General features: G+C 47.5%; 1 protein-coding gene across 1 annotated transcript; it reads left to right on the top strand.

The window, feature by feature from the left end:
* Positions 1-24,108: 24,108 nt before the first annotated feature.
* On the top strand, positions 24,109-26,088 carry LOC123058017 (aspartic proteinase CDR1-like). Its single transcript, XM_044480861.1, has 2 exons — positions 24,109-24,338; positions 24,897-26,088. Exons 1-2 carry the CDS (start codon positions 24,109-24,111, stop codon positions 26,086-26,088), a joined length of 1,422 nt encoding a protein of 473 aa, XP_044336796.1.
* The last annotated feature ends 688 nt before the right edge of the window (positions 26,089-26,776 follow it).

Below are 26,776 nucleotides of genomic sequence, written 5' to 3'. Positions count from 1 at the left end.
TTGTCTATTGTCCATGCTATAATTGTATTAACTGGAAACCGTAATACATGTGTGAATACATAGACCACAACATGTCCCTAGTAAGCCTCTAGTTGACTAGCTCATTGATCAATAGATGGTTATGGTTTCCTGACCATGGACATTGGATGTCATTGATAACGGGATCACATAATTAGGAGAATGATGTGATGGAGAAGACCCAATTCTAAGCATAGCACAAGATCGTATAGTTTGTCTGCTAAAGCTTTTCTAATGTCAAGTATCATTTCCTTAGACCATGAGATTGTGCAACTCCGGATATCGTAGGAATGCTTTGGGTGTGCCAAACGTCACAACATAACTGGGTGGATATAAAGGCACACTACGGGTATCTCCGAAAGTGTCTGTTGAGTTGGCATGAATCAAGACTGGGATTTGTCACTCCGTGTGACGGAGAGGTATCTCTGGGCCCACTTGGTAATGCATAATCATAATGAGCTCAATGTGACTAATGAGTTAGCCACGGGATTATGCGTTACAGAACGAGTAAAGAGACTTGCCGGTAACGAGATTGAACAAGGTATAGGGATACTGACGATCGAATCTCGGGCAAGTAACATACCGATAGAAAAAGGGAATTGTATACGGGATTGATTGAATCCCCGACATCGTGGTTCATCCGATGAGATCAACATGGAACATGTGGGAGCCAATATGGGTATCCAGATCCCGCTAATTGTTATTAGCCGGAGAGATGTCTCGGTCACGTCTGCATGGTTCCCGAACCCGTAGGGTCTACACACTTAAGGTTCGGTGATGCTAGAGTTATTATGGAAAATAGTATGTGGTTACCGAAGGTTGTTCAGAGTCCCGGATGAGATCCCGGATGTGACGAGGAGTTCTGGAATGGTCCGGAGGTGAAGATCGATATATTGGACGAAGGGTATTGGAGTCCGGAATTGTTCCGGGGCTACCGGGTGACGACCAGCATGTCCGAAAGGGGTTTCGGAGGCCCCGGCAAGCGTTGGGGGGGGCCTTATGGGCCAAGGGGAGGGGGAACATCTGCCCACTAAGGGGCTGAGCACCCCTGCCACCCCATCTCACCTAACTTGGAGAGGTGGGGGTGCCTCCCCTAGGGCAGCCACCCCTCCCGGCTTGGGGGGCAAGTTTCCTAGGGGTGGGGGCGCCCAAACCCATCTAGGGTTTTCCCTGTGGCCACCGCCCCTCCCCTAGGGAACCCTAGGGCGCCTCCTCCACCCCCTTCCCCCTATATATAGTGAGGGAGAGAGAGGGCAGCCGCACCCCTTCCCTGGCGCAGCCCCTCCCTCCTCCAACTCTTCCTTCTCCTCCTCCAACTCTTCCTCCTCTTGTTCGGCGCTTAGATCAGAATCGACCGTGATCTGAATCGCTGCGCGTACGACTCCACCAACCGTGTTCTTATAACGCTTCTACTTAGCGATCTTCAAGGGTATGAAGATGCACTCCCTCTCTCTCGTTGCTAGTATCTCCTAGATTGATCTTGGTGACACGCAGAATTTTTTTGAATTATTGCTACGTTCCCCAATAGTGGCATCATGAGCTAGGTCTATGGGTAGATCCTATGCACGAGTAGAACACAAAGCAGTTCTGGGCGATGATTTTTTCAATTTGCTTACTGTTACTAGTCTTATCTTGATCCAGCGGCATGGTGGGATGAAGCAGCCCGGACCAACTTTACACGTACGCTTACGTGAGACTGGTTCCACCGACTGACATGCACTTGATGCATAAGGTGCCTGGCGGGTGTCTGTCTCTCCCACTTTAGTCGGATCGGATTCAATGAAAAGGGTCGTTATGAAGGGTAAATGGCAATTGGCATATCACCATTGTGGCTTTTGCGTAGGTAAGAAACGTTGTTGCTAGAAACCCATAGCAGCCACGTAAAACATGCAACAACAATTAGAGGATGTCTAACTTGTTTTTGCAGGGTATGCTATGTGATGTGATATGGCCAAAAGGATGTGACGATATATATATATGTGATGTATGAGATTGATCATGTTCTTGTAATAGGAATCACGACTTGCATGTCGATGAGTATGACAACCGGCAGGAGCCATAGGAGTTGTCTTAATTTATTGTATGACCTGTGTGTCAATGAAAAATGCCATGTAATTACTTTACTTTATTGCTAACCGTTAGCCATAGTAGTAGAAGTAATAGTTGGCGAGACAACTTCATGAAGACACGATGATGGAGATCATGATGATGAAGATCATGGTGTCATGCCGGTGACGAAGGTGATCATGCCACGCCTCGAAGATGGAGATCAAAAGGTGCAAGATGATATTGGCCATATCATGTCACTTTATGATTTTCATGTGATGTTTGTCATGTTTATATCTTATTTGCTTAGAACGACGGTAGCATAAATAAGATGATCCCTCGCTAAAATTTCAAGAAAGTGTTCCCCCTAACCGTGCATCGTTGCGAAGGTTCGTTGTTTCGAAGCACCACGTGATGATCGGGTGTGATAGATTCTAACGTTCGCATACAACGGGTGTAAGCTAGATTTACACATGCAAAACACTTAGGTTGACTTGACAAGCCTAGCATGTACAAACATGGCCTCGGAACACAAGAGACCAAAAGGTCGAACATGAGTCGTATAGTAGATATGATCAACATGAAGATGTTCACCGATGACGACTAGTCCGTCTCACGTGATGATCGGACATGGCCTAGTTGACTCGGATCATGTATCACTTAGATGACTAGAGGGATGCCTATCTAAGTGGGAGTTCATTAAATAATCAGATGAACTTAATTATCATGAACACTGTTAAAAGGTCGTTGCAAATTATGTCGTAGCTTACACTTTAGTTCTACTGTTTAAGATATGTTCCTAGAGAAAATTTAGTTGAAAGTTGATGGTAGAAATTATGCGGACTGGGTCCGTCAACTGAGGATTATCCTCATTGCTGTGCAGAAGGCTTATGTCCTTAATGCACCGACCGGTGTGCTGAACCTCGAGCGTTGTCTGTAGATGTTGGGAAACATCTGACATACGCGTTTTGATGACTACGTGATAGTTTAGTGCGTATTGCTAACTTTTTAGAATTGTGGCACCAAAGACGTTTTTGAAATGTCGTAGAACATATGAGATGTTCCAAAGACTAAAATTGGGATTTCAGACTAGTGCCCACATCAAGAGGTATGAGACCTCTGACAAGTTTCTTAATCCTGCAAACTAAGGGAGAAAAGCTCAATCGTTGAGCATGTGCTCAGATTGTCTGAGTACTAAAATTGCTTGAATCCAGTGGGAGTTAATCTTCCAGATGAGATAGTGATGGTTCTCCATAGTCACTGCCACCAAGCTATTACAGCTTCGTGATGAACTATAACATATCAGGGATAGACATGATGATCCTTGAGCAACTCGCGATGTTTGAAACCGCGAAAGTAGAAATCAAGTAGGAGCATCAATTGTTGATGGTTAAACCACTAGTTTTAAGAAGGGCAAGGGAAAGAAGGGATACTTCATGAAACGGCAAATCAGTTGCTGCTCTAGTGAAGAAACCCAAGGTTGAACCCAAACCCGAGACTAAGTGCTTCTGTAATGAGGGGAACGGTCACTGAAGCAGAACTACCCTAGATACTTGGTAGATGAGAAGGCTGGCAAGGTCGACAGAGGTATTTTGAATATACGTTATATTATTGTGTACTTTACTAGTACTCCTAGTAGCACCAGGGTAATAAGTACCGATTCGGTTGCTAAGTGTTAGTAACTCGAGACAAAAGGCTGCGGAGACTAGCTAAAGGTGAGATGACGATATGAGTTGGAAGTGTTTCCAAGGTTGATGCGATCAAACATCGCACGCTCCCTCTACCATTGGGATTGGTGTTAAACCTAAATAATTATTATTTGGTGTTTGAGTTGAGCATAGACATGATTGGATTATGTTTATCACAATACGGTTATTCATTTAAGGAGAATAATGGTTACTCTATTTATTTGAATAATACCTTCAATGGTCTTGCACCTAAAATGAATGGTTTATTGAATCTCGATCGTAGTGATACACATGTTCATGCCAAAAGATATAAAATAGTAATGATAGTACCACATACTTGTGGCACTGCCATTTGAGTCTTGTTGGTATAAAACGCATGAAGGAGCTCCATGTTGATGGATCTTTGGACTCACTCGTTTTTGAAAAGATTGAGACATGTGAACCATTTCTATTGGTAGATATGCATGAAGAAACTCCATACAAATGGATCATTTGGACTCACTTGATTATGAATCACTTGAGACATGCAAATCATACCACATGGGAAAGATGACTGAAAGGCCTCGTTTTCAGTAAGATGGAACAAGAAAGCAACTTGTTGGAAGTAATAGGTTTTGATGTGTGCAGTCCAATGAGTGCTGAGGCACGTAGTGGATATCGTTATGTTCTTACTGCACAGATGATTTGAGTAGATGTTGAGTATATTTACTTGATGAAACACAAGTCTGAATTATTGAAAGGTTTAAGTAATTTCAGAGTGAAGTTGAAGATCGTCGTGACAAGATGATAAAATGTCTATGATATGATCATAGAGATGAATATCCGTGTTATGAGTTTGGCACACAATTAAAACATTGTGGAAATTGTTTCGCAACTAATACCGCCTGGAACATCATAGTGTGATGGTGTGTCCAAACATCATAACTGCACCCTATTGGATATGGTGCATACCATGATGTCTCTTATCGAATTACCACTATCGTTCATGGGTTAGGCATTAGAGACAATCGCATTCACTTTAAATAGGGAACCACGCAATTCCATTGAGATGACACCGTATGAACTATGGTTTAGAAAAACCTAAGCTGCCGTTTCTTAAAAGTTTGGGGCTGCGACGCTTATGTGAAAAAGTTTCAGACTGATAAGCTCAAACCCAAAGCGGATAAATGCATCTTCATAGAATACCCAAAACAGTTGGGCATACCTCCTATTTCAGATCCGGAAGCAAAAGTGATTGTTTCTAGAAACGGGTCCTTTCTCGAGAAAAAGTTTCTCTCAAAAGAATTGAGTGGGAGGATGATGGAGACTTGATGAGGTTATTGAACCGTCACTTCAACTAGTGTGTAGCAGGGCACAGGAAGTTGTTCCTGTGGCACCTACACAAATTGAAGTGGAACCTTATGATAGTGATCATGAAACTTCGGATCAAGTCACTACCAAACCTCATATGTCGACAAGGATGCGTACTACTTCAGAGTGGTATGCAATCCTGTCTTGGAAGTCATGTTGCTAGACAACAATGAACCTACGAGCTATGAAGAAGTGATGGTGGGCCCGGGTTCCGACGAATGGCTCGAGGCCATAAAATCCGAGAGAGGATCCATGTATAAAAACAAAGTATAGACTTTGGAAGAACTACTTGATGATTGTAGGGCTATTTGGTGCAGATGGATTTTAAAAGGAAGACGGACAATGATGGTAAATGTCACCATTAAGAAAGCTCGACTTGTCGTTAAGATGTTTTCTGACAAGTTTAAGGAGTTGACTACGATGAGACTTTCACACTCGTAGCGATGCTAAGAGTATGTTGGAATTATGTTAGCAGTTACTGCATTATTTATGAAATCTTGCAGATAGGATGTCAAAACATTGTTTCCTCGACGATTTTCTTGAGGAAAGGTTGTATGTGATACAACCAGAAGGTTTTGTCAATCCTGAAAGATGCTAACAAGTATGCAAAGCTCCAGCAATCCTTCTAAGGACTGGAGTAAGCATCTCGGAGTTGGAATGTACGCTTTGATGAGATGATCAAAGATTTTGGGTTTATACAAAGTTTATGAGAAACTTGTATTTCCAAAGAAGTGAGTGGGAGCACTATAGAATTTTTGATGAGTATATGTTGTTAACATATTGTTGATCAGAAATGATGTAGAATTTCTAGAAAGCATACAGGTTTATTTGAAAAGTGTTTTTCAACAGAAACCTGGATTAAGCTACTTGAATATTGAGTGTCAAGATCTAGAAGGATAGATCAAAAACGCTTAATAGTACTTTCAAATGAATACATACCGTGACAAGATTTTGAAGGAGTTCAAAATAGATCAGCAAAGAAGGAGTTCTTGGCTGTGTTACAAGGTGTGTGTATTGAGTAAGACTCAAGACCTGACCACGGCAAAAGAGAGAGAAAGGACGAAGGTTATCCCCTATGCTTTAGACATAGGCTCTACTGTATGCTATGTTGTGTACCGCACCTGAAGTGTGCCTTGCCATGAGTCAGTCAAGGGGTACAAGAGTGATCCAGGAATGGATCACAAGACAACGTTCGACCTTATCCTTAGTAATTAGTGGACTAAGGAATTTTCTCGATTATGGAGGTGGTAAAAGAGCTCGTCGTAAAGGGTTACATCGATGCAAATTTTGACACTAATCCGGATGACTCTGAGTAGTAAACCGGATTCGTATAGTAGAGTAGTTATTTGGAATAGCTCCAAGTAGCGCGTGGTAGCTGCATCTACAAGATGACATAGAGATTTGTAAAGCACACATGGATCTGAAAGGTTCAGACCCATTGACTAATAAACCTCTTTCGCAAGAGAGATATGAACAAACCCCATGGGTGTTGGATTCATTACAATCACATAGTGATGTGAACTAGATTATTGACTCTATTGCAAGTGGGAGACTGATGGAAATATGCCCTCGAGGCAATAATAAAATGGTTATTATTGTATTTCCTTGTTCATGATAATTGTCTATTGTTCATGCTATAATTGTATTAACTGGAAACCGTAATACATGTGTGAATACATAAACCACAACATGTCCCTATTAAGCCTCTAGTTGACTAGCTCGTTGATCAATAGATGGTTATGCTTTCCTGACCATGGACATTGGATGTCATTGATAACGGGATCACATCATTAGGAGAATGATGTGATGGACAAGACCCAATCCTAAGCATAGCACAAGATCGTATAGTTCGCCTACTAAAGCTTTTCTAATGTCAAGTATCATTTCCTTAGACCATGAGATTGTGCAACTCCCGGATACCATAGGAATGCTTTGGGTGTGCCAAACATCACAACGTAACTGGGTGGCTATAAAGGCACACTACGGGTATCTCCGAAAGTGTCTGTTGAGTTGGCACGAATCGAGACTGGGATTTGCCACTCCGTGTGACGGAGAGGTATCTCTGGGCCCACTTGGTAATGCATCATCATAATTAGCTCAATGTGACAAAGAGTTAGCCATGGGATTATGTGTTACGGAACGAGTAAAGAGACTTTCCGCTAACGAGATTGAACAAGGTATAGGTATACCGATGATCGAATCTCGGGCAAGTAACATACCGATAGACAAAGGGAATTGTATACGGGATTGATTGAATCCCCGACATCATGGTTCATCTGATGAGATCATCGTGGAACATGTGGGAACCAATATGGGTATCCAGATCCCGCTATTGGTTATTGGCCGGAGAGATGTCTCGGTTATGTCTGCATGGTTCCCGAACCCGTAGGGTCTACACACTTAAGGTTCGGTGACGCTAGAGTTGTTATGGGAAATAGTATGTGGTTACCAAAGGTTGTTCGGAGTCCCGCATGAGATCCTGGATGTGACGAGGAGTTCCGGAATGGTCCTGAGGTGAAGATCGATATATTGGACGAAGGGTATTGGAGTCCGGAATTGTTCCGGGGGTACCGGGTGACGACCAGCATGTCCGAAAGGGGTTTCGGAGGCCCCGGCAAGCGTTGGGGGGCCTTATGGGCCAAGGGGAGGGGGCACATCAGCCCACTAAGGGGCTGAGCGCCCCTCCCACCCCATCTCATGTAACTTGGAGAGGTGGGGGCGCCTCCCCTAGGGCAGCCACCCCTCCCGGCTTGGGGGGCAAGTTTCCTAGGGGTGGGGGCGCCCAAACCCATCTAGGGTTTTCCCTGTGGCCGCCGCCCCTCCCCTAGGGAACCCTAGGGCGCCTCCTCCACCCCCTTCCCCCTATATATAGTGATGGAGAGAGAGGGCAACCGCACCCCTTCCCTGCGCTGCCCATCCTTCCTCCAACTCTTCCTTCTCCTCCGTAGAGCTTGGCGAAGCCCTACAGGAATACCACAAACTCCACCACCACGCGTCGTGCTGCCGGAGTTCTCCCTCAACTTATCCTCTTCCCGTGCTGTATTAAGAAGGAGGAGACGTCCCCGGGCTGTACGTGTGTTGAACGCGGAGGCGCCGTTGTTCGACGCTTAGATCGGAATCGACCGCGATCTGAATCGTTGCGTGTACGACTCCACCAACCGTGTTCTTGTAACGCTTCTGCTTAGCGATCTTCAAGGGTATGAAGATACACTCCCTCTCTCTCGTTGCTAGTATCTCCTAGATTGATCTTGGTGACACGTAGAAATTTTTTGAATTATTGCTACGTTCCCCAACAGTGGCATCATGAGCTAGGTCTATGCGTAGATTCTATGCACGAGTAGAACACAAAGCAGTTCTGGGCGATGATTTTTTCAATTTGCTTACCGTTACTAGTCTTATCTTGGTCCAGCGGCATTGTGGGATGAAGCGGCCCAGACCGACTTTACACGTACGCTTACGTGAGACTGGTTCCACCGACTGACATGCACTTGATGCATAAGGTGCCTGGCGGGTGTCTGTCTCTCCCACTTTAGTCGGATCGGATTCAATGAAAAGGGTCGTTATGAAGGGTAATAGCAATTGGCATATCACCGTTGTGGCTTTTGCGTAGGTAAGAAACGTTCTTGCTAGAAACCCATAGCAGCCACGTAAAACATGCAACAACAATTAGAGGACGTCTAACTTGTTTTTGCAGGGTATGCTATGTGATGTGATATGGCCAAAAGGATGTGACGATATATATATATGTGATGTATGAGATTGATCATGTTCTTGTAATAGGAATCACGACTTGCATGTCGATGAGTATGACAACCGGCAGGAGCCATAGGAGTTTTCTTAATTTATTGTATGACCTGCGTGTCAATGAAAAATGCCATGTAATTACTTTACTTTATTGCTAACCGTTAGCCATAGTAGTAGAAGTAATAGTTGGCGAGACAACTTCATGAAGACACGATGATGGAGATCATGGTGTCATGCCGGTGACGAAGGTGACCATGCCACGCCTCGAAGATGGAGATCAAAAGGCGCAAGATGATATTGGCCATATCATGTCACTTTATGATTTTCATGTGATGTTTGTCATGTTTACATCTTATTTGCTTAGAACGACGGTAGCATAAATAAGATGATCCCTCGCTAAAATTTCAAGAAAGTGTTCCCCCTAACCGTGCACCGTTGCGAAGGTTCGTTGTTTCAAAGCACCATGTGATGATCGGGTGTGATAGATTCTAACGTTCGCATACAACGGGTGTAAGCCAGATTTACACATGCGAAACACTTAAGTTGACTTGACGAGCCTAGCATGTACAGACATGGCCTCGAACACAAGAGACCGAAAGGTCAAACATGAGTCGTATAGTAGATATGATCAACATGAAGATGTTCACCGATGACGACTAGTCCGTCTCACGTGATGATCGGACACGGCCTAGTTGACTTGGATCATGTATCACTTAGATGACTAGAGGGATGTCTATCTAAGTGGGAGTTCATTAAATAATCAGATGAACTTAATTATCATGAACATTGTCAAAAGGTCCTTGCAAATTATGTCGTAGCTTACACTTTAGTTCTACTGTTTAAGATATGTTCCTAGAGAAAATTTAGTTGAAAGTTGATAGTAGAAATTATGCGGACTGGGTCCATCAACTGAGGATTATCCTCATTGTTGTGCAGAAGGCTTATGTCCTTAATGCACCGCCCGGTGTGCTGACCCTCGAGTGTTGTCTGTAGATGTTGTGAAACATCTGACATACGCGTTTTGATGACTACGTGATAGTTCAGTGCATAATGCTAATGGTTTAGAATTGTGGCACCAAAGACGTTTTTGAAATGTCGCAGAACATATGAGATGTTCCAAAGACTGAAATTGGGATTTCAGACTAGTGCCCACGTCAACAGGTATGAGACCTCTCACAAGTTTCTCAATCCTGCAAACTAAGGGAGAAAAGCTCAATCGTTGAGCATGTGCTCAGATTGTTTGAGTACTACAATCGCTTGAATCGAGTGGGAGTTAATCTTCCAGATGAGATAGTGATGGTTCTCCATAGTCACTGCCACCAAGCTATTAGAGCTTCGTGATGAACTATAACATATCAGGGATAGACATGATGATCCTTGAGCAACTCGCGATGTTTGACACCGCGAAAGTAGAAATCAAGTAGGAGCATCAATTGTTGATGGTTAAACCACTAGTTTTAAGAAGGGCAAGGGAAAGAAGGGATACTTCATGAAACGGAAAATCAGTTGCTGCTCTAGTGAAGAAACCCAAGGTTGAACCCAAACCCGAGACTAAGTGCTTCTGTAATGAGGGGAATGGTCACTAAAGTAGAACTACCCTAGATACTTGGTAGATGAGAAGGCTGGCAAGGTCGACAGAGGTATTTTGAATATACGTTATATTATTGTGTACCTTACTAGTTAGTAGCACCAGGGTAATAAATACCGATTCGGTTGCTAAGTGTTAGTAACTCGAGATAAAAGGTTGCGGAGACTAGCTAAAGGTGAGATGACGATATGTGTTGGAAGTGTTTCCAAGGTTGATGTGATCAAACATCGCACGCTCCCTCTACCATCGGGATTGGTGTTAAACCTAAATAATTGTTATTTGGTGTTTGCGTTGAGCATAGACATGATTGGATTATGTTTATCACAATACGGTTATTCATTTAAGGAGAATAATGGTTACTCTGTTTATTTGAATAATACCTTCAATGGTCTTGCACCTAAAATGAATGGTTTATTGAATCTTGATCGTAGTGATACACATGTTCATGCCAAAAGATATAAGATAGTAATGATAGTACCACATACTTGTGGCACTGCCATTTGAGTCATGTTGGTATAAAATGCATGAAGAAGCTCCATGTTGATGGATCTTTGGACTCACTCATTTTTGAAAAGATTGAGACATGTGAACCATTTCTATTGGTAGACATGCATGAAGAAACTCCATACAAATGGATCATTTGGACTCACTTGATTTTGAATCACTTGAGACATGCAAATCATACCACATGGGCAAGATGACTAAAAGGCCCCCGTATATAAAGGAGAAAGGGGGGTGCGGCCAGCCTAGAGAGGGGCGCGCCAGGAGGAGTCCTACTCCTACCGGGAGTAGGACTCCCCCCCCCCCCATTTTCCTTGTTGGACTAGGAGTGTTGGAAATTTGCCCTAGAGGCAATAATAAATTGGTTATTATTATATTTCCTTGTTCATGATAATCGTTTATTATCCATGCTAGAATTGTATTGATAGGAAACTCAGATACATGTGTGGATACATAGATAACACCATGTCCCTAGTAAGCCTCTAGTTGACTAACTCGTTGATCAATGGATGGTTACGATTTCCTAACCATGGACATTGGATGTCGTTGATAACGGGATCACATCATTCGGAGAATGATGTGATAGACAAGACCCAATCCTAAGCCTAGCACAAGATCATGTAGTTCGTATGCTAAAGCTTTTCTAATGTCAAGTATCATCTCCTTAGACCATGAGATTGTGCAACTCCCGGATACCGTAGGAATGCTTTGGGTGTGCCAATCATCACAACGTAACTGGGTGGCTATAAAGGCACACTACGGGTATCTTCGAAAGTGTTTGTTGAGTTGGCACGAATCGAGACTGGGATTTGTCACTCTGTGTGACGGAGAGGTATCTCTGGGCCCACTTGGTAATGCATCATCATAATGAGCTCAATGTGACTAATGAGTTAGCCATGGGATCATGTGTTATGGAGCGAGTAAAGAGACTTGCCGGTAACGAGATTGAACAAGGTATAGGGATACCGACGATCGAATCTCGGGCAAGTAACATACCGATAGACAAAGGGAATTGTATACGGGATTGATTGAATCCCCGACATCGTGGTTCATACGATGAGATCATCATGGAACATGTGGGAGCCAATATGGGTATCCAGATCCCGCTATTGGTTATTGGCCGAAGAGATGTCTTGGTCATGTCTGCATGGTTCCCGAACCTATAGGGTCTACACACTTAAGGTTCGGTTACGCTAGAGTTGTTATGGGAAATAGTATGTGGTTACCGAAGGTTGTTCGGAGTCCCGCATGAGATCCTGGACGTGACGAGGAGTTCCGGAATGGTCCTGAGGTGAAGATCGATATATTGGACGAAGGGTATTGGCGTCCGGAATTGTTCCGGGGGTACCGGGTGACGACCAGCATGTCCGAAAGGGGTTTCGGAGGCCCCGGCAAGCGTTGGGGGGCCTTATGGGCCAAGGGGAGGGGGCACATCAGCCCACTAAGGGGCTGAGCGCCCCTCCCACCCCATCTCACATAACTTGGAGAGGTGGGGGCGCCTCCCCCAGGGCAGCCACCCCTCCCGGCTTGGGGGGCAAGTTTCCTAGGGGTGGGGGTGCCCAAACCCATCTAGGGTTTTCCCTGTGGCCGCCGCCCCTCCCCTAGGGAACCCTAGGGCGCCTCCTCCACCCCCTTCCCCCTATATATAGTGATGGAGAGAGAGGGCAACCGCACCCCTTCCCTGCACTGCCCATCCTTCCTCCAACTCTTCCTTCTCCTCTGTAGAGCTTGGCGAAGCCCTGCAGCTATACCACAAACTCCACCACCACGTCGTCGTGCTGCCGGAGTTCTCCCTCAACTTCTCCTCTCCCCTTGCTAGATCAAGAAGGAGGAGACGTCCCCGGACTGTACGTGTGTTGAACGCGGAGGCGCCGTTGTTCGGCGCTTAGATCAGAATCGACCGTGATCTGAATCGCTACGTGTACGACTCCACTAACCGCGTTCTTGTAACGCTTCCGCTTAGCGATCTTCAAGGGTATGAAGATGCACTCCCTCTCTCTCGTTGCTAGTATCTCCTAGATTGATCTTGGTGACACATACGAAATTTTTGAATTATTGCTACGTTCCCCAACAGACATTCACTTGAAAACTTTCGAGGCACCTTTTGGGAACCCAGAGTTTCTTCATAGGGGAACCGTTCCTGTAGTTAGTGCCAACATATCTAGCAAATATTTCACCATTCTTATTTTTGAACAGTTTATAGTTGGAGTCAAATAACTCATCATCAGAACGAGGAGATTCACATGCAAAGCCAGATAAGTTAGATGGATCAACTGGAGGTCCCTTTGCAGCAATCCATGAGGTTTGGGGTACTGCTCAGGCTTCCAATATGTACCATCAGCATTGAGTTTCCTCTCAAAGACAATACCCTCTTTCCTAGGGTTCCTGTTGATGATCTGCTTTTTAAGCACATCACAAAGAGTCTGATGCCCTTTGAGGCTTTTGTACATGCCTGTCATGTACAATTCCTTCAGCCCTGCATCGTCAGTGATACTAGCAGTGTCCTCAGATGTGGAATTAGTGATAGCAAAGGCAGATGAAGAATTTGAAACATTAATAGCATTTGAACATTCAGGTGAAGAATTAGCAGATTCACGTTCAATGCACTTCAAGCATGGAGGAACAAATTCTTCCTGAGAAGCGCTGATTTGTTGAGCAGGTAATGAATCGCGCTCCTTCTGAAGATCTTCATAATTCACTCTTAGCTTTTCAAGATCTTGCTTTCTTTGAATAAATTCATAAGAAAGCTTCTCATAATTAGATAAGAGAGTGTTATGATGACCTTGAAGGTTGTCAAACCTAGTCTGAAGACTCTGAAGATTTTCAGTCAAGGCTTGAGTGCGATCCATTTCTTCACCCAACATATCATCACTTTTGTCTAGCATGTTTTGAACCTTTTCAAAAGCCCTTTGTTGTTTTACAGCAATCTTAGCAAGTTTAGAATAGCTAGGCTTGAGGTTTTCATCAGATTCATTCTCACTTGATTCAAAGGAGGTACATTTGAGTACCTTGGCACCCTTTGCCATGAAGCAATAGGTGGGAGCGTAGTCATCATTGCCTTCATCAGCCTTGTTGGTGAGGTCATTTTCTTCAGTGTTGAAGATAGACTTGCTGACGAAAGCAGTAGCGAGGGCTAGGCTCGCCACACCAGATTCAGACTCCTCAGATGCCTCATCTTCCTCATTTTCTTCAGATTCAGCCTCAGAGACCATTTCCTTGCCAATGAATGCCCGAGCTTTCTTGGAGCTGCTCTTCTTGTGAGATCAAGACTTTGAGGATTCTGATGATGAAGATTTTGAGGATTTCTTCTTTTTCTTCGCATCATCAGAACTGTAATCCTTGTATTTCTTATTCTTTGATTCCTTTTCCCACCGAGGACAATCTTGAATGTAATGTCCAGGTTTCTTGCATTTGTGACAAAGCCTCTTCTTGTAGTCACTGGATGAGGAATCATTGCTCCTTGAGGGTCTTCCAAAGCGACCACGTCTTGAGAAATTCTGGAATTTCTTCACGAGCAGTGCTAGATCATGGCTTAGTTCTTTAGGATCACCAAGGCTGCTACCAGAGTCTTCATCTTCGGACTCATATACTGCCTTGGCCTTCAGTGCATGTGATCTCCCATAGCTCAAACCATAGAGATCTCTCTTTTCAGCAAGCTGGAACTCATGAGTATTTAGCCTCTTGAGGATATCAGCGGGATCAAGTGACTTGTAATCAGCATGTTCTTGTATCATCAATGCCAGAGTATCAAATGAGGAATCAAGCGATCTCAGCAATTTCTTCACCACCTCATGGTCGGTGGTGTCAGTGGCACCAAGTGCTTGAAGCTCATTTGAGATGTCAGTGAGGCGATCGAAGGTTTGTTGAACATTTTCATTGTCGAGTCTTTTGAAGCGGTTGAAGAGATTGCGAAGAACATCAAATCGAGAGTCACACTGTGTTGAGACTCCTTCATTCACCTTGGACACCCTATCCCAGATAAGCTTAGCAGTGTCCAAAGCACTCACTCTTCCATACTGTCCTTTGCTCAGATGGCCACATATGATATTCTTCGCTTGAGAATCGAGTTGCTTGACTCTCTTCACATCAGCAGCATTCAGAGAAGGTGTGACTGAGGGAAAACCATTTTCCACAACATACCAGATATCGTTATCAATTGCCTCAAGATGCATTCGCATCTTATTCTTCCAGTAGGGGTAGTCCGTCCCATCGAAGGTAGGACACTCAGCAGAGACCTTGATCATACATGCGGTCGACATAACTAAAACTCCAGGCGGTTAAACCAAAATCACACAGAACAAGGGAGTACCTTGCTCTGATACCAATTGAAAGTGCGTTATATCGACTAGAGGGGGGTGAATAGGCGATTTTATGAATTCTTCACTGAGGAATTTGTGGGTGAGGAAATTCCTTAGCGAAGAACTACTAGCAGCGGAATAAGTACTCAAAAGTAAACATAACAGAACACAAGCATAGTCATCATGATGAGATGAAGACAAGCACAGAGTACAGAAAGCATAAGCACAGGATAACACAGGATGAAGACAAACAGACTGAAGAAATTGAACTGAGGAAATTGAGAAAGTCTTCAGTCAAAGTCTTCAAACACATATATGAACAAGCACTCAACATAGTTATGAGGAAATGAAAGAGTTGAGGAAATAGAACCAGTGAGCTTGGTGAAGACAATGATTTGGTAGACCTGTTCCAACTGCTATCTCAGTTGTACATCTGGTTGGAGCGGCTAGGTATTTAAACCTGAGGACGCATAGTCCCGGACACACAGTCCTCACCGTATTCTCCTTGAGCTAAGGTCACACAGACCTCGCCCAATCACTCGTGGTAAGTCTTCAGGTGACTTCCGAACCTTCACAAACTTGGTCACTCGGCGATCCACAATTCATCTTCGATGCTCTAGTCCTTGATGCCTAACCATCTGGAAGTAGCATAGTCTTCAAAGGTAACAAGCGTTGGATCCACGCAGGATCAATCTCTTCAGTGATGCTCAATCACTTGGGCTTTGTAGGTGTTTGGGTTTGGGTTTTCCTCACTTGATAATTTTCGCTCAAAGTCCTCGGAGGATGGGATGCTCTCAAATGACAAGTGTCAGTTTCTCTCGGAGCAGCCAACCAGCTAGTGGTTGTAGGGGGCGGCTATCTATAGCCTAGGGAACAGCCCGACATGATAAGACATAAATGCCCTTCAATCATATGACCGTTAGGTGGGTAGATATTTTGGGACAGCTGGCGCATAGCACAGCAACGGTCGGAATTTTGAGTGCCAAAATCCCCAGGGCTATCATGGTCCTCACTATGTAGGCAATCCGCACTGGCGAATTCCTAACTCCTTAGTCGGAGCAAATTCCTCAGAGACCAGAAGAACTTCGTCTCTGTCACTAAAGAATATGACTGAACTGTATGAGATTTCCAATGTCTTCACTCGAAGGGATTGGTAGGTGTAGGATTTTGAGTTGAGCATCACATGGAAATTTTTCCTTAGTATTTCCTCGACCCCCTTTAACAATACAGTGTTTCCTAAGACTCAAGAAAGAGAAAATGAAACTATGAAAACAAAAGTGCTCATGCTTCATGTTCCTCGAATGAATGCCAAGTCTTCAAGGTCACACCAATTTCTTCACTTTCAAAGTCTTCAGAAAGCTTCCAAAATTCAAAGTCTTCAGTCGAAGAACTTCATTTTTAGGGGTCGACTTTCTCTGTAAATATCAAACTCCTCATAGCCTTATAGACCTGTGTACACTCAAAAACACATTAGTCCCTTAACCTATAAGTCTTCAATACACCAAAATCACTAAGGGGCACCTATAGTTGAGGGGCATGTCGTCCCTGTCCACTGTGGAGCATAGTGCAGTTAATTCATCGGCTGCGAGGGCTTCGGATAGCTCCTCTAGGGCCAGGGATGTGGTTTTGTTGTTTGAAGCGAATGTCTCAAAGACCGTCAATACTCTTGAGTTATCGTCCCCTGGGGGATGCCGTTCTGGGTCGTCCTTGATAAGAATGTCCTCGCCGCTCTAGGCTACCTGTCGTAGTATCCAACATGCTCTAAGACTGTGGGTTGCCACGGTATCTGGCGTTGTATGTATTTTGCATGGGCCGTCGAGCCATCCCACCAGAACAGTGTCGTGCCGCATAGCGGTTTTGTGTTTCTTGACTGTTGGACTGGGGGTGCCGCGAGGGTGTGCCCTTTTCGCCTGTATGGGGAGTTGAGTTGGGACTGACGGTTCCCAGCAAGCTACCTAAGTTTTCCAGGTGCACTCCATCGTGTTGTACTTTTGTACGATGGTTGCTAAGTCAGCGAATTTCAGTATGCGGTGGCGATTGATGGCGTTGAGGATTCCTTCGTCTGCGCAATTGTTGTAGAACACTAATGTTGCGTCCTCGTCACGGCAATCTTTTATCTTGTCCTTGACAAGGAGGAATCTGGCCCAGAAGTGGTGGACCGTTTCCTGAGACTGTCGTTTTATGCTCATGAGAGCATCTATATCGGGGTGGGTGGGTGGAATTAAATCCGAACCCCGACCTGACCGATTATCCAGAGTATTACAACCTTCTGGGCTTAATAGTCCGGGTTTCGGAATATCTTCTGATTGTATAGGACCGCCGTCCGGTGCTATGTTCAGAGGGCTGGTCACATCCTTTCGCAGGTGGGTATCCGGCTCTTCCTGATCGGCGGTCCGATCATAGTCCGTCTTCAGTATGGACGAAGACTCGCCGTCCTGCTCCACTACTACTGCAATCTGGTGGGTGACCGGTAGGGTCTCGATTTCTCCTTGATCGTTTTAGGCCCGATCCGATCATAGTCTGTGGCTATTCCCAAAGCGGTGATGCAATCTAGGAGTTCGTTCAAAGACGAAAACTCTATCGGATCCATCTGCTTGGAGTGCTCGGAGTTGATGCGAAGGGGGTTTTCGTTGGCCCGAGAGTTCATCGTCGGCTCAACGAACGAGCGGGCGATCATAGTGAAGCCGCCCAACCGGAGGGTTTGGCCCGGGGCCAGAGCTCCCCCGGAGGTGATGTTGTCTTTAAGGACGAGGCGAGCCATCGAGCGTTTCGTCGACGACACAGTAGAACTCTCAATGAAAGCACCAATGTCAGTGTCAAAACCAGCGGATCTCGGGTAGGGGGTCCCAGACTGTGCGTCTAGGATCGATGGTAACAGGAGACATGGGACAAGATGTTTACCCAGGCTCGGGCCCTCTCTATGGAGGTAATACCCTACGTCCTGCTTGATTGATATTGATGAATATGAGTGTTACAAGAGTTGATCTACCACGAGATCGTGATGGCTAAACCCTAGAAGCCTAGCCTATATGACTATGGTAATGAGTATCCCCCTTCCGGACTAACCCCTTCGATTTATATAGATACCGAGGGGATCTAGGGTTTACATAGAGTCGGTTACATACGAAGGAATCTACATAGCCGGTCGCCAAGATTTCCTTCCACGCCAAGGAGAGTCCAATCCGGACACAGGTACAGTGTTCGGCCTTCATGTCTTCACAGCCCATCAGTCCGGCGCAATAGATAACAGGCCGGACGCCCGAGGACCCCTTAGTCCAGGACTCCCTCAAGGGGCACATATTTATAGGTAGAGGGAGTTTGGAGTGTCCAAATGAGGTGTAGTTTTCGCCCACACGATCGTGATCCGGCGACGGAGGACATGGAGATGGTTCAGGTGGGTTATTGGGCTGTTTTGGAGGGGTGTTGGGCTGCAACACACAAGAGGCTTTTGCGGTTACCCGGTTAATCGTTGGGGTATCAAACGGGCTCCAAATGGAACGAAATTTGACATGCGGTCTACCGGTGGTGTACCAAGGTCACTTGGCAAATCTCGGTCCATTCCGAGAACGTTTAACACCCGCTCACGAAAAGAGACAAGAGGGGTGCACCGGTGCATGTGGGAGTGTCTGATTGCGAAATGGACAACGGGGAAAATGCTCGGATGGATGAGACGAACACGAATGGACTGGTGGTGTACCAAGGTCACTTGGCAAATCTCGGTCCATTCCGAGAACGTTTAACACCCGCTCATGAAAAGAGACAAGAGGGGTGCACTGGTGCATGTGGGAGTGTCTGATTGCGAAACGGACAACGGGGAAAATGCTCGGATGGATGAGACGAACACGAATGCAAATGCGATGCACATGATGACAGGATAAGAAATGCACTACATGAACAAAATGCAAAACGAAGACAAAAACCCAACCACGAAGAGAATCTCATAACTTAAAGCCGAAAATGGCAAGAGTCAGAGTTACAAATATGGCAAGTAAGATCCGGGGTGTTACATGGCAGCCCTTCCCGAACCATCCTAAGACAACTGCATGTTATCATTTCTTTTGAGTTACCTGGTTCATAAACAACATTGTACCTGAACTTGTGGTTATCCTTCCATATCACCATGAATGTCTGACGCTCAATTCCCATGAGTGTCTCAAATATCTCCAGTTGACCCATCTTATGCAAATCATCTTGCAGGATGTAGAAATTAGCAGGTGTGAATACTTTGGCGGCATGATCCTCATGGGTCTTATATTCAATAACCGACGGTGGTTCTTTCTGGTGTGCCTCGCAGTCATCGTACGCCTTGTTCTCATGCAGGCGAACTATACAGTTCTCATAATGCACTACCAAATCAACTATTGTCATACCATAGTCCAGGTGAAGGTGAAGGCAGGAGTTGAGGCTTTCGCTCCTCTAGTTACTTCGCATACTAAGAAAAAAAACCATCGAAAATATATGAAGCTGCCCAAAGTCTCTTCTTCCTGTACATCATGTTAAGCCACTCTTTAGTTCTATCCGTCTTCCACTTATCATATAAAGCGGTCCATCTCTGCTCAAAGTTCGCTTGAGAGGTGGCATAGTACATGAGTGATCTGAACTCATCCAGTGACTTGTAATGCAGGTGCCTCTGCATATTTTTCTCGATATTCCAGGAGCAAACACGATCGAACACATATGAAAAGGCAATCCGAATAGCCCAGATCATTGCAGCATCATCATCTGTGATTATTGACTTTGGCTTCACTTGACAGTTTGCCTTCATAAATGTCTGCAACAGCCACACGTATGTCCCTTCCGTCTCATCAGCAATGATGGCACAACCAAACACTGTGGTGCAATGGTGGTTGTTAAATCCGACAAAGGGGACGAACAACATACCATATATGTTCATCTTATATGTGCTATCAAACACGACCACATCTCCGTAGTCCTGATAGTCCCTCCGCGACTGTGCATCGCACCGGAACATACTCTTTAGTCTCCCTTCCTTGTCAAGCACATACTGAAAAAACTCAGGGTCCTTCTCCTTCCTGCTCCGCATAATGCCATCTGCCGTCTCAGCATCACCCTTTGCAACGAGCTTAATTTTTGTCTGCAACAAAGATTGTAAATGTCCCTCCTGATAAGCCCGCACTTATCGTACGAACCATATCTACTGATGAAGTTGTCCATTATTATATGCTTTCTTATCCCGATCGCTTCCATCGCCAATATCTCGGCCCTCTTGCCATCTCCAATCCATCTGTGTGACCACAAAAAACAAACCTCGTCGGGCCGAGCCATCGCGTGGTTGTGATCATCCGCGAATGATGCGACGAACCAAATAACACGTTCTCTGTCCATCTTCACCACCATATGTGCACCGCGGTCGCAACGAGTCTCCGCTCTAAGCTTGCGCTTGCGGCTCTCCATCGTTATGAACTTGCTCTACCTTCTCCCCGCCCTGGTGCAAAGAAATCACCGGTACCGTATCATTCCTGAAGTGCCTTGTTTCACCTTCTGTTTCCTGATGCTAAACCCGTGCTCTTTGGCACGATTGTTGTAGAATATGTATGCAACCCCTTGTGACCGAAAGGTCATAGGCATGACCTTCCAATGTGTCTCCAGCATGTGATGCTGCCTTCGAGCCTCCTCAATGTCGATCTCACCCTCATCATGATCATCGCTAGGACCATCTGACTCCTCCTAAAAAATTCATATGAAAATATATATGTCAATTACTATCATTTAATTCATACTATTGATCGATGTACAACATCTATCAACTAACCTCGCTCAAGTTATTTGCGAATGATTCTGCAAACTATTTTGCACATCGCAACATCCACATCTTCCTGCAAATCCGTATACATAGATAAATAGTTAGCCATGCCATACCTTGCAAATTCAAAAATAAAATCAAAATATACACCACTTACATTTTCAGTATTTGCGCCATGTTCACTATTATCAAAATCCTCCGGAGGTAAGATATCATATGACGAGACGGAATCGTTCTTCCTGTTGTCATCATCTTTGTTAAAATTATCGTTATCAGTCTTAGTCACCTTATCAGTATCATTCTCATCCCTCGTGAATGCGGGTTATTCGTCCATGTCAACAAACCTAACTCACAGAACTGCAAAACATTGATAATTTATCGCGTGTTAAGTTTAGTACAGTGGATCATGCCCAAGGGCAATGCTAGTTCTCTAAATCATGCGGTAGTCCGTAGAGGCAACGCTGCGGCGGGAGCTTTTGATGAACCCTAAACCCTAAATCAGTACATGAACTAAATCACTTCTATCCATCATGCCTGCTAGGTTTATTGACAAACCTTGGGCCGTGGTGTAGACGTCGCCGGCATTCGACGACGGCCTTGAGGCAGGTGTCCCTACCTTGAACCTAGCAGGTGGTGACGTGCACGACGAGCAACCCGCCGGATGTTTGGAAGGATCCGCGGCGGGGGCGGGCGACAGTGGTGCAGAGGCGGCGTCGGACGTCGGGCCCTTCTCGTCCGCGGCGTCGGGCGACGACGGTGAGATGTGGCGATGGACGCCGTCGGGACGGCGACGGCGGCGTCGGACGGGGTTCGGACAGCGGCGATCCGCGATGGCGGCGATCGGCCACTTGGAAGTACCGTGATCGTCGGGCGGGCGAGAAGACGGGGCGGGCGAGTAGTTCGTGCAACTGGCATTTTTTTGGCATGCGTGCAGTATACGTACGACCGGCAGAACTGTACAATATGAGGTGGGCATACGTCTTCTCCGTATGACCATTCTGACCTACGTTTGGGGGGGGGGGGCTCTACTGAAGCACTGCCCTTATACTATATACGGATGTATGTAGACATATTTTAAAGTGTAGATTCATGCTTTGTATGTACTCCATATTAAAATCTCTAAAACTCTAAAAGACTTATATATTTAAGAACAGAGGGAGTATATTACGTACTTTCCAGCTCTACCGAGAGAGGCTTTCGCCCTGCTTTATATGTAAAGCATGATCCCAACAACCCAGTACAAACGCACGCCACCACAACACACGCACACACCCAAGGCATGATACATAGGCGTTGATTGTGGAAACACCACCTCTAGCACTACCACCGCGAAGAGATGAAGCCGCATATGATAAACCTTGGGCTCCAAGGCAGCGCCTTCAGGAAAGGTACCACACCAGAGCGCCGCCACCGCCCAATCCAATGATCAGAGTTTCCCCCGGAGCTGGGCGACGGACAATGAGAGCTGCGACGACGCCTTCAAGAAGGGTACAAGCTATGCCGCCGCCGGTCCGTCCAAAGATAGAACACGTTTTCACCCCGGCTAAAACTCACCGCCACCGAATGCCACGCCCCGGCGACCATGCCGCCCACACAGCCATGGCCACCGGGCAGCACCGAGCCACGGCCTCCGCCCGTGAGAGCCGCGCAACCACCACCAGGGCCGCCGCCCCGGCATCCAAGACCTTGACACCCCCTCACCCGGGACCTGGCGCTATCCCAACCAAAGAGACGAATGGAAAGGTCCCACCTTTCGCACCCCTGGGCGATCCCCAGCGCCAAGACCCGATAGGCCGGCCACCAGGCCTCCATCGACCCGTCCTGCAACACCATGCGTGAGGTGAGCTTGCTCCCGCAACACCGTGCGCGAGATGGGCTTGGTCCTGTTGTACGTGCGTGAGACGAGATTAGTCATGCGGCACTCTGCACGAGACGAGCGATGGACCGCAGCTAGGAGAAGGCTAGCCCTTCGCCGAACATAGCGACCGGACGCCGAGGAGGGGGGCCAAAGGCCGATACAAGCCACCTACGGACGAACCGATGCCAGGACGAGCCAGCCGTCACCGAAGCCGACTTGCCAAGCCACCATGGAGCCATCCACGGCCGGAGCAGCGGCCACCCCGACCTCTTCCCAACCCGCGCCGCCCGCCGAGCTCCAAGCGTTGTAGCCGCCGGGCACGCACCCGCGCGTCGAGCCGCCAAAGGGGAGGGACGCCGCCGAAGTCCCCGTCCATGGCCGATCCAGGTTGGAGACGGAGATGCCCAACTCCCCGCAGGCCCCCGCCGCCATGGGGCCACCACCACGAGGCCCACCATGCCGCCGACCGAGAACAGGAGCCACGCCGCCCACACCCGCCGGGCGCCGCCGACATCCACCTGCCAGAGCGCCGCTGCGAGCCAGGCGGAACCGGGCCAACCCCCGAAGCAGCCAGCCGCACCACCCCGCCCCGCACGCCGCCAAGCAGCCCTTGCCATCTTGGCCCGCGTCGCCCGCCGGTCGCTTGCCCGAGCACCCGCCTGATCCAGATCTGGGCCGAGATGCCCACCGTCGCCACCCTAGCTGGCACGCCCCCACCGAGCCCTCGACGAGCAGCCGCCCACGCCGCCAACCCAGGCCGCCTCCGCCATGCAGCTCTGGCCGCCGCCACGCCGCGCCGTTCTGCCGTCACGCCATGCCGTCTTGCAAAACGGCACGCCTCCAAGCCGAGAAGCCCGGCCGGCGTTGGCGGCGACAGCGAGGAGGGGAGGGGGAGGAACGGGGGGCTGGAGGAGGAGAGCGCAAGAGTTCGCCTCGCCGCTCGCGGGAGCGGACGAGACGAACAGCCTGGTGATCTTTTCCCATACTCTCCAGCTCTCGAGTGGAATCTACCCTGAATTCCGTGCGTAGTGCAGCACGTACATCTACCCTGAATTCCGTGCGTAGTGCAGCACGTACATAATTAGTATGCATAATGCAAGCAGCTGGCTGATGGGAATCACAGTTCATAGCCTATACTGACTTGTCCCATTCGTCCCCCCATTAATCAACTTACTCCAATTCCCCTATTAATACTCTGCATAGCAGCAGCAACGCACCATTGGCAAGCAATCCCGCAGTTGAGTTAGGACAGAATGCCTGCGACGATGACATCCCGCGTTCTGCTGCTCGTTGGCGTCGTCCTGACGGCGCACAAGTTTTTGTGCACGGCGTACGTCGGCGGCGATGGGTTCAGCGTGGAGTTCATCCACCGTGACTCCGTCAAGTCGCCGTACCGTGACCCGTCGCTCACCGCGCCCGCCCGCGTGCTCGAGGCCGCGCGCCGGTCCACATCGCGCGCCGCTGCGCTCTCGCGCTCCTACGAGTATTTAACCAAAAACTACCACATTTCACGGAAACGTGACAGAAAACTACCATTTTACAATTTTGTGCGGAAAACTACCACTTTTGTCCTAATTCATGGCAAAAAACTACCAAGTCTCGAAACCGGTCGCTTCGTCCGCGCTAAGCACCAAACTGACCTGCCGGTCCCATGTTTCAGGTGTCACGGTGGCCAACCGACGCCCGCCGCGTGTTAACGACGCGTCTGCGGTCGGAAACGGCGGTTGTCAGTTTGCGTTCAATGCACCAAAACGTAGGACCCGTCATTTGATGTTGATCCTCTGACGACGCCGTTCCCGACCGCGGACGCGCTGTTAACGTGCGGCGGGCATCGGTTGGCCACCGTCGCGCCTGAAACGTGGGACTGGCTGGTTAGTTTGGTGCTTAGCGCGGGTGAAGCGACCGGTTTCGAGACTTGGTAGTTTTTTGCCACGGACTAGGACAAAAGTGGTAGTTTTCCGCACAAAATCGTAAAGTGGTAGTTTTCTGTCATGTTTTCGTGAAATGTGGTAGTTTTTGGTTAAATACTCCGCTCCTACAGCCGCGCCGACGCACCATCAGCCGACGGCGCCGTGTCCGAGCTCACCTCCAGGCCCTTCGAGTACATGATGGCCGTGAACGTGGGCACGCCGCCCACCCGCATGCTCGCCATCGCCGACACCGGCAGCGACCTCATCTGGCTCAACTGCAGCAACGGAGCCGGCGCTCCTGGTCTGGCGGCCGCCCGTCACGCCCGCGCGCCCGCTCCCGCTCCAGCCCCCGCGCCGCCGCCGGGCGTCCAGTTCAACTCCTCCAATTCGACGACGTTCGGTCTCGTGAGCTGCGGCTCCGGCGCATGCCGCGCGCTCCCGGAAGCCTCCTGCGCCGACTCCAAGTGCGGGTATCTCTACTCCTACGGCGATGGCTCCCAGTCGACGAGCGGCCTCCTCTCTACAGAGACCTTCACCTTCGCCGACGACCAAGGCAACCGCGGCGATCGGGCGATGCGCGTGGCCAACGTCAACTTCGGCTGCTCCACAACCATGATCGGCTCGTTCATCGGGGACGGCCTCGTCGGACTCGGCGGCGGCGACCTCTCCCTCGTCAATCAGTTAGGCGCAGACACATCGCTCGGCCGGAGGTTCTCCTACTGCCTCGTGCACTACTCCATCAACGCCTCCTCCGTGCTCAACTTCGGTCCCCGCGCCGCCGTGACAGAGCCCGGCGCGTCGACGACGCCGCTGATCCCATCCGAAATGAAGACCTACTACACCGTCGACCTCCGGTCCGTCAAGATCGGGAACAAGACCTTCGCGGCGCCGCAGCAGTACCCCGTCATCGTCGACTCCGGCTCGACGCTGACGTACCTCGCGAACGAGCTTGTGGACCCATTGGTGAAAGAGCTGACCCGGAGGGTCAAGCTCCCGCCGGCGAAGTCGCCGGAAGAACTCCTGCCACTGTGCTTCGACGTGAGCGGTGTAGGAGAGGGGCAGGTTGCGGCGATGATCCCTGACGTTACGCTGGAACTGGGCGGTGGCGCGGCGGTCACGCTCAAGTCCGAGAACACGTTCGTAGTTTTGCATGAGGGGACCCTGTGCTTGGCGGTGGTGGCCCTGCAGTTTCCTCCTGTGTCCATCATCGGGAATATTGCGCAGCAGAACATGCACGTTGGGTACGACCTCGACAAGGGCACCGTGACCTTCGCCCCAGCAGACTGCGCCAGCGCCAGGTCCTCTGGCTCTGTGTATATCTAATCAACATTAGAAGTGTTTACCTTTTTAGACGAGGGGAGATTTATTTGCTTGCAATCGAATGCATCTGCAAGATACAAAACGTTACGAGAAATGAGATTCTATCATGCATGCACGGGAATATACCGTTGATGGTTACTTTGAGATTCATGCTACTTTTTGTTGTTGTCAAAATTTGTCATGTTTCAAAATTCAAAGTGTTACATCAGATTTTTTTTCTTGTTCCAAAGTGAATCATAATGTTTCATCGTGTATCATCAAAACATTATGAATATCGCGCAGCAGAACATACATCGTGTCTCATTCCTTACATTGCACTATTTTTTGTTTTTGTCAATATAAGCAATGAAACGTGAGGTACACATTGAAATAAGAAAAGAAACAAAATATTATAAAACAAAATAAATTTTAACAACAAGTAAAAAATAGCATGAATATCAAAAGTAATCACAGACAATCCATACACAGCCGATATAGAAAAGCACTCTCGCAACATTATTCTCTTCCTAAAATGGCAAAAATAACGTAAGATCCAACAAACCAAGTCAAAGCTTGCTCACTATGCACAAATAGGTGGCTGTGAGCTCCCTTAAGAGCATCTTCAACAGGTGTGCAACGCGCGGCGCGTTAAAATAACCTTTACAACGCCGAAATAGCAAGTTTTTGCGCGTAGCACATCGCTGGCTCCAGT

Source organism: Triticum aestivum, chromosome 3A, assembly GCF_018294505.1.
Source record: "Triticum aestivum cultivar Chinese Spring chromosome 3A, IWGSC CS RefSeq v2.1, whole genome shotgun sequence".
Classification (NCBI taxonomy): Eukaryota; Viridiplantae; Streptophyta; class Magnoliopsida; order Poales; family Poaceae; genus Triticum; species Triticum aestivum.
Note: the sequence above shows the minus strand (reverse complement) of the source record. Positions and strands in the feature narration are given on the sequence as shown.